Source organism: Podarcis filfolensis (assembly GCF_964270895.1).
Source record: "Podarcis filfolensis genome assembly, chromosome: 3".
In the NCBI taxonomy this organism is placed as follows: domain Eukaryota; kingdom Metazoa; phylum Chordata; class Lepidosauria; order Squamata; family Lacertidae; genus Podarcis; species Podarcis filfolensis.
The window spans coordinates 2684395-2692951 of NC_139606.1; the positions used below are offsets into that span (position 1 = coordinate 2684395).

At 45.7% G+C, this 8557-nt stretch overlaps 1 protein-coding gene across 4 annotated transcripts in view; it reads right to left on the reverse strand.

Annotated features, from left to right (window-relative positions):
- UGP2 (UDP-glucose pyrophosphorylase 2) overlaps positions 1-7587 on the reverse strand; it is a 36625-nt gene extending 29038 nt beyond the window's left edge. The window contains exon 1 of one of the 4 annotated variants that reach the window (XM_083606583.1): positions 7172-7587. Coding sequence is in view for 1 of the 4 variants with exons in the window: in XM_083606582.1 (XP_083462708.1) it covers positions 5416-5434 (19 nt within the window). In the remaining 3 variants the exon portion in view is untranslated. The other 3 variants (XM_083606582.1, XM_083606584.1, XM_083606585.1) reach the window with 3 other exon arrangements.
- Between the last annotated feature and the right edge of the window lie 970 nt (positions 7588-8557).

The window sequence follows — 8557 nt, forward strand, 5'->3', positions numbered from 1 at the left end:
TATGTGGCACTTTCTAATTCCTCTGTTAAGCATACAATAGCCACTTTTGTTTTTCAGGGAGGAAAGTGTTGCAATTACAGTGGTACCTCAGGTTACATACGCTTCAGGTTACAGACTCCGCTAACCCAGAAATAGTGCTTCAGGTTAAGAACTTTGCTTCAGGATAAGAACAGAAATCGTGCTCTGGCGGCGCGGCGGCAGCGGGAGGCCCCATTAGCTAAACTGGCGCTTCAGGTTAAGAACACTTTCAGGTTAAGAACGGACCTCCGGAACGAATTAAGTACTTAACCTGAGGTACCACTGTAATGTACTATAGCAGAAGACAAGGAGAGAGACTGACATTCCAAAATTTTTTGGTACAATACAATTATGTGCACATAGTTTGGAGTGTAAATAATCATATTTGAAAAATTATCATGAAAAATTAAATGAACATAGAAAGTGTTAATTTAAAGGCTGCAAGCGAGAGAACTAGGTATTAGTTCCCGGGGCGGAAATTAAACAAGCATGGCATCATCATTGCAAAAGCCCACCAACCAGATCAACCTTAACAGACCTTGACCAGGGCTTTAAAGGCCAATCGTAGCATTTGGTCACATTCTTGGGCATACATACACACAGTCCTTCATATCATCAGATTATATACCATTCTGAGGTTTACATGTCAGAATCAATACCAAATTGAACTTGGAAATAAATGGGAAAACAATGCAGCTAATGCAAAATTGGTGTGATCTGATCAAACCACCAGGCCCCCACAAGTATTTGGGGTGGGGGTTAATTCTGCACCAGTTACCAAACTGTTGTCAAAGGCAGACCTCCTATATAGAGGTCACCTGTGCTTCCATAGGTGACAATAGACCAAAGAATACCCCAAACTTCATACCGGGGGGCAGTGTTGAAGGAAGCCTGGTCCAAAACTGACTGCAAACCTTCATCACATCAGAGGTTTCCCACTAACTCCAAGTCGTTTGCCCTTATCCTACAACTGCCTCCAAATACCTGGTTAAGGTATCTACTGCCTCCCTGGGATAAGCAGATAAAACAAAATATATTGTGTTTTCTGTATACAAAATGTGATTTCATAGAATCAGAGTTGGAAGAGACCCCGAAGATCTAGTCCAACCCCGTACAATGCAGGAATATGCAGCTGTCCTCTGCTCTAGCCCCCAAATGACCTTTCCTACCAGTTTCACTGGAATGTAAAAAAGTGTAGATGACAGGCTGGAAATCTGACTTTCTTTTTATTCCTCTATCTAGTGCCAAATTCAGCCTAGTTAGATCCAATAATTAATCTTCTTTATGTTTCCGTCAGCTTAAATGTAGTTTTCGGAAGATCTCTGCTGCAGGGGGGTTTGAGGCTTCGCTCCCACAGAGTTGCAATACTGCCATGTCCGCAGGTTCAATCACCGGTGTCCGTCCCCCCCGTTCCTCTCAGAACAGGGGTTTGAGGGTCGCAGGAGAACCCTTTTGCAGACTGCTGGACCCCTCAACACCTTGAGAACCCTCTCAAGACTTTTAAGGGGGTGCACCTCGCCTTGGTGCTTCCCCCTGTATCTCCACGGGGCTCGAGTCCGTCAGATGATCGGACTAGCACTCCTTTTTGCCATTTGCAGAAACAGGAAGTCAAAGTCCCATTTTGTCAAAGCATGGCTGATGGAATCAAAAGCTGCTGAGAGTCCAGAAACAGTAACAGGGTTGCACTCCACCATCCATCTCTTGGTGAAATCATTCACCAGGATTTTCCAAAGTAGTTTTTGTGTTGAGTGAGCATAATTGTTTTGGAAGATGTTTAGTTGGGCCAGTTCTGGAGTGACTTCTAATATTTGCTTAGTTATTTTGCATATTTCTTGTATGATTGATGTCCAGAAGAGTTGGATTTATGGACATTCCCACCACATGTGGAGGTACGTGCCTGTGGAGGTGCATCCTCTCCAGCATTTTGGTGAGGTTCCTGAGCTTACAGTGGTACCTCAGGTTAAGTACTTAATTCCTTCTGGAGGTCCATTCTTAACCTGAAACTGTTCTTAACCTGAAGCACCACTTTAGCTAATGGGGCCTCCTGCTGCTGCTGCGCCGCCGGAACACGATTCCTGTTCTCATCCTGAAGCAAAGTTCTTAACCTGAAGCACTATTTCTGGGTTAGCGGAGTCTGTAACCTGAAGTGTATGTAATCTGAGGTACCACTGTATTAGCATTAGTTTCCGTGGTGTTAGGTACCACCTGTGAGTTTCAGATTGAGTTCTTTTCTTTTCGCTGATATGGATTTGAAAGGTTTAGACCACATTCTGGTCCATTAGGTGGGGTTAATCTCATAGCCTATGTCATTCTCCCATTGTTTTTGTATTACATATAGGGGGTTTGTGGGATTTTGGAGTAGTATTTTGTATACTGCGGATACCATCCCTTTGTTGTGTCCCTTTGTTGTTAGGAGGTATTCGAAGGTTGTCAAGTGCCCAGTTGCAGCTGATTTTACTACTCGAAACCTGGCAAATCAAAGGCTTATACCACCTAACAGACTTCTACAAAAATAACAAACCCATATTAACACAAGAAATAAAAGACAAACTAGGGGACACCCAAATGCCCGGGCTAACACATCACCAATTAATCATAGTATCATAGAATAGAATCATAGAGTTGGAAGAGACCACAAGGGCCATCGAGTCCAACCCCCTGCCAAGCAGGAAACTGAATTGTTTAAGAAGGAATTACATGCCTTCTTAAACAATTCAGAGACAGTTGTTGACTAACAATGTGATGAGTGTGATCGTTAGGCAAGTGCCATTTAAATGTTAAGTGCAAGAAGAAAGGTGGTCTCTCTCTTTTTCTAGCAATACTCTTATTAACACATGTCCCAAATTTATATTAGGGTCACATTCAGTAAGAAGGGTTTGGTTAAACAGTTGGAAATCATGCTTATGTGAGCTAAGGCCCAATAATCTGTCCAAATAAATTGCTCATGTAAAAATTAAGTGTTATCATCTGGCTGTGAATATTGAATTTAGAGGAAAACTAGGCAAGATCCAGCCCAAGTCTCTCTCATTTCAGTGGGCGGGTTAAACATGCACTTAGCTCTACTTCACTGAAATCAAAAAGGTATTCCATTCCTATTGATTTTTATTTCAAGACAATTTCCACTGAATTCAATGGGACCTCTTTGGGACAAGGTATGCATTGGATATTCGCTCCGTGTTTTATGGAGACTGATCTTTTAAAGCACCATACCAAATGTTTTATATGTTGCAATGAAAACCATACCTGCACACTTCTTAGGATTTAGGACAACAGTTCTGGCATCATGTAGTGTTTGCTATGCTATTTAGTTCAGTCATTCTTTCTCCCTTGGAATTGATGGTATTTTATCATACAAATAAGGGTAAAATCCTAAATTCTTTTCCACCCATCTACCAATTATCTGCCTGAATAAATATTAAATCCAAGTGTGCAGCTGAGTTTTAATAGCTAACGGTCCATCAAATTACTTGGCCTAAATGCTTAAAATAATCCGTAAGTATGAAACTTGAAATAAAACAGTAGTCCTAAAAACAAAACAAAAAACAAGAAAAATAGTATGTTATCATAGATGGATATTTAATACCTTAAGTATAGTTTCAGCAAAGGTTTGGACCAAACCTGGCTTGCCTGAATAGAATACGCTATACAAACTCACAGCACAGAAAGAAGTCTTGGTTACAGTTTCTTTTTAAAAACTAGTTTACAGAAATGTTAACAGGTATTACCATAGAGCAAAGTAGCCCCAAGGAGGGATTTTTAATACATGTCATACAAGATATATTTATGCAGCCAGTAACACACAGGTTTTAAGAATACTTTACTGGCTAAAGAATTAAGCCACACAGCACAAGTGTCATGTGTAGGCCATTGCCTGTTACCTCATCTGTAAACAATATGCTGTAGTAATTTAATGTTAAATAGCAATTATCTTTTTAAAATATCAAATATAATGGGAGAACAGTGCACACTGTTCCCTACAGATCAAGCTCATTTTCTTTTGCCAACACTTAGTCTATTTAGTCTACATTTTAGCCTTCTTAAAATTAGCTCACAGCATTTTATGTATTCTACTACACCCATTCTGCATTTAAGGTAATAAAATCTGACGTTCCATGAAGCAATTTCACACAAGCATACAGTTACAAACCATTTGAGCAAAAGAAAATAGGAAGCTGTTGTGCGTAAACTCCTTAGCTTCTACTCATAGTGACAGAAATCTCCAGCAGGCTGGGAAATACCATGTCAGGTTGTAAGCATAGAAGGGGACATTTTGAAGTGTTTAAATGTCTGCTAAAAATACAACTGTTTCGATTCCAATAAGGCAATTAAATTTACCTTTAACCTAATAAAACTGACACTTTGAGAAACATAAGCAACCTCCCCCTTTTATACCCAAAATGGCCTCCTCCAGTATTGGGCCTTAAAAGTGCAATAGCACACATAAGGAGAACATTTCATCGTCCCTTGTTGCACAGGGTTGACTGGCTGTAGGTAGATGACTTTCAGGTTCAATCAACCTTGCTCTTAGCTCTCTTATTAGTCTGCCTACAAGCAAGACCTAATCATACTGCACTCGTATACTATATATTCTACAGTATCCACCCCAAAAAAATCAATACTTGACTTTTTATATATTCTCTCAGTTCAAAGTACTATGTTCTGCACAATTTACACATAAGGACTGAAAATCTGATCTGTTTTCTCCAAGTAGGTAATTATAAAGTTCTTCTGGCATACAAACTTTTAATTTAAAATAATTCACACTGTTGCAATAATCCTTTTTTTCAAAGAAAATAAATGTATCAGTCATCAGGCTTCCTGAAACGTCTTCTTATGGACTTTTCCAAATTTCGCAATAGAAGTCTCCCAGAATCAAACCACTTACACAGAACCCGTGGAATGAGACAGCCATACCTTACCAGAAAAATCTCACGCTATAATTCACCAGAAACTATTACACCAAACCACAAGACATGTAGATAAAGGTTTAAAGACCACTGACTGCTGTCGACAGAAAGGCCAGGCAACAAATCTGGACGGACCCAGTTACAGACCCCACCTGCAATTGCCAGATTCAGAGGCAGCGGCTACAAGACGCTTCAGTCCGGTTTTGCAGTGTTATGTATTGAAAGAAGAGAAAAAGAAAGCCTACATACTCTCTCACCCAAGCTAAAAGAATCAGCTGAGAGAAAGCGGCAGTGCTCCGCTGTCACCCGAGCAACAACTAGAAGATATGCTTAATTAACCCAATGATACTCCTTTCAAGCCCCCCTCCTTTTACCACCCATCCCCACTGCATTTCGGCAGCCTTTGCTTGTGAAAAATAGCTGTTTTATTTAAAAACACACACAACCCCGGGCATCATGCAGCTTTAAAGGAAAACTAAGCAATTCCTACCTTTTGCAAATGACGACATTTTAGAGCTTTATGGGGGGATACTCTCGTTTTATAAATATAGAAATTATTTAAGACACGCTTCTCCCCACAAAAATTACAAGAAACGCTCGGAAAAATAGGAAGGTTGGTTTGGGAGGTTGTTGTTGTTGTTTGTCCTTGCCGCCCTGCTTCGTGTATATCTCAGTTTAAAAGCATCGAGAATAGGTTAAATATATATATATATATATTAAAAACCGAAATAAACTCCCCCACTCCCCCGCAAAAAACCGCTAAAAGAATTTTCACGTAAATTTCCTGTCTTGCCCGATTTCCCCGATCCTTCTCTACATCTGCCCTCGGAAATAAATGAATAGGGCAAGCTGGTTAAGAGGGGAAAACCACAAAGAATTTAAATTTCCTCAATGAAAGAGGCGGGCCTAAAACTGTGTCTCACCACCCTTCCGCCCTCCCCTTTCCCCGCCGAGGGCCGGGCGCCTCCCAGCCTCCCCGCTGCAGGCGGCTCCCCGATGGGAATCTCCCCTTCCGGATTCGGGCCAGGAGCGCCCCTCTCCTGCTCGGAAGGGCTGCTGCGAAGTTAGGAGGCTCAGCGCTTCTTCTCCGCGCGCCAGCACTAGGCAGGGGGCCCGGCAACTCCTCCTGCCTGGCCCCGCGTTTCAAGGGAAATCTTCGAATAGCAAGCCTGCTTTTTCCAAATGTGGTGCGTTTACTCCTGTCCCCTTAAAGCCCTGCTGCCCTGGATAGGAGTTGCGCTTTTAGAATCTGCGGGGGGGGGGCGCCTGAGCAAAAGACAAGACGAAAACACGCACGATAAAATGTCCGTCCAGCTCCCCCCTCTCCCCTGTATATCCTAGAGGAGTTGGACGGACATTTTAGCATGGGGGGGTCCCCTTGTATTTACTTGGGAGCAAGCCCCGCAGAGGTTGGCATTGTTTTACAGTGAGGCCACGTGTCCTGAATTTTAAAAAAGGATCGACTGAAAGGCTCCTGCGAAACTGCCACGGGCGGACTTTGCCGAGCGGAGGCGAACCCGCCGGCTTCCTCCCACGCGGTGCGCAAGTCCTTTCTCGCGCCGGCTCAGCGCAGGGCGCAGATATGCTGCCCATTTTCTCTGGCACCCACATCCCGGACAGTAAGCCTTGGCTCACTTGAACCATCTGTACTCAAGAAGCTGCAGAAGGCGGCACGAATGTGTGGCGGGGCTGCTGCTGTGCGTTTCGGGGGGGGGGGGACACGCGTTTCCTCCCCACGGGCAAGCAGAACGTGCCCAGCGCCATCATTGCGGAACACCAACCCCCCCCCCCCGCTAGAATTCCTTGGAGAAGGAAGAGCTCCGTTCTTGGCGGCGCCCTCCCCGGGGCAGAACCTTCAAGGCCGCCTCTGCCAAGGCGGACACGCAGGACAAGCGCCACACACAGATGCCTCTGGCGCCCGCTTCTCGGGGCTCCCCACAGGCGGGCGCAGCCACCATCAGAAGGAGGGAGAGCCGCGGCGGAAGGGAGAAGCGGGAGCAACCTTGGCGCCCGAGGCTGCTTCCCGACCCATCGCCCCAAATCCCACCCCCCAAAGGCCGCCTCGGTATTTGTAGCCGCAGAAGAGCCCGCCATGGCGGGCACCACACGCCCACGCTGCCCGCAGCCGCCTCCTCCCCCGAAGACGGGAGCTGCGTGACGGGGAGGCGCCATCCACGGAGGGAGGGGCAATGGCGGCGGAGACCCCCCCCGACCCCGCTCTTTCGAAGCCAGTAGATTCTCGTTACCTCCTTTCCGCCCCTTTTCCGAGTTTGTTTCACCTATTTCCCGGGGGCGGGCGGGGGGAGGCACTGCGTGTGGTGGGGGAAATATATTTATCTATACTGTATATCTCAACGGCGTGTTTCCGAGGCAGCTCGGGGCTGAAGGGGGAGGGCGAGGAGCGGCCGCGCCAGCAGCAGCAGCAGCAGCAGCAGCGGCTGAGGCAAAACAGCGGCGCGGCCTCCTTCCCGGCCTCGCGGCCCCTCGCGAACGGAAGCGCCCTCTCCGCAGGCCTTGAAGGGCAGCGCCGCCTGCGCGACGCCGCCAATCAGAAAGCGGGCCAAGCCAGGAGGGCGGGCGGCTCGGCGGCCGTGGCTTCGCTGCAGGAGCCCGGAGCTTCTTCTTGGCGGCGAGCTCGGCTTTGGCTGACGTGGCTTTCGCGGCGTCCGGGGGCGAAGCTTTCCCCCCGCGTGGCGGGGCGTGTGAGGGGCTGCCCGCCGTGATAAAATGGTTTTATTCCGAGACAGGCGCCTTGATTCTCCTGTCTTGGAGGAGGCTTTGTTTGCTTTACAGTCAAGCTGTGTATATAAATTTTATGAAACAAATAAATTATTGTTTATTATTTGTTTCACAAAATTTATAGACCACTTGATTATTTTTTTTAAATCCTCAAAACGGTTTACAAAAAGACAAGACAACAATACTTTAAAGAGTAAAGGTAAAGGGACCCCTGACCATTAGGTCCAGTCGTGGCCGACTCTGGGGTCGCAGCGCTCATCTCGCTTTACTGGCCGAGGGAGCCGGCGTACAGCTTCTGGGTCATGTGGCCAGCATGACTAAGCCGCTTCTGGCGAACCAGAGCAGCGCACGGAAACGCCGTTTACCTTCCCGCCGGAGCGGTACCTATTTATCTACTTGCACTTTAAAGAGTACAATAACGTTTAAAATTCAAATCATCCAGCCCATTACAGTCTCCAGACACTGATCCAACATTGCTTCATGCGACCCTGATAGAAAGGAGAAGCTGAGCTAAATGTCATACACATATTGATGATGTAACGCAATGAACCATAAACAATAAAGCAACATTTTAAAAAATTAAGGTTGCAACTCTAAAGTACACTTATATTGGAGTAAGGCTTTTAGGTAGCAATTCTATGCACAGGTTTATCGACAGGTTTTTTTACCGCTTCCTGGCAGGTGTCCTAATGTAGCTGGGCTGCTATTAGTGGAATGGATGAGAGCGAGGGACAAGTCTGCAAGCCAGGTTGTGCTTATGCAAGATTCGTCTCTTCTGAAAGCCTTTTCTCCCCCTTTCTCTTTGGCAGTAAGACGTAGTCCAGAACCACTCTCCTTGTTTCTTACTCTACTCACTAAAATAGCTGGAATGTCTTATTTATGAGACCTAAAAG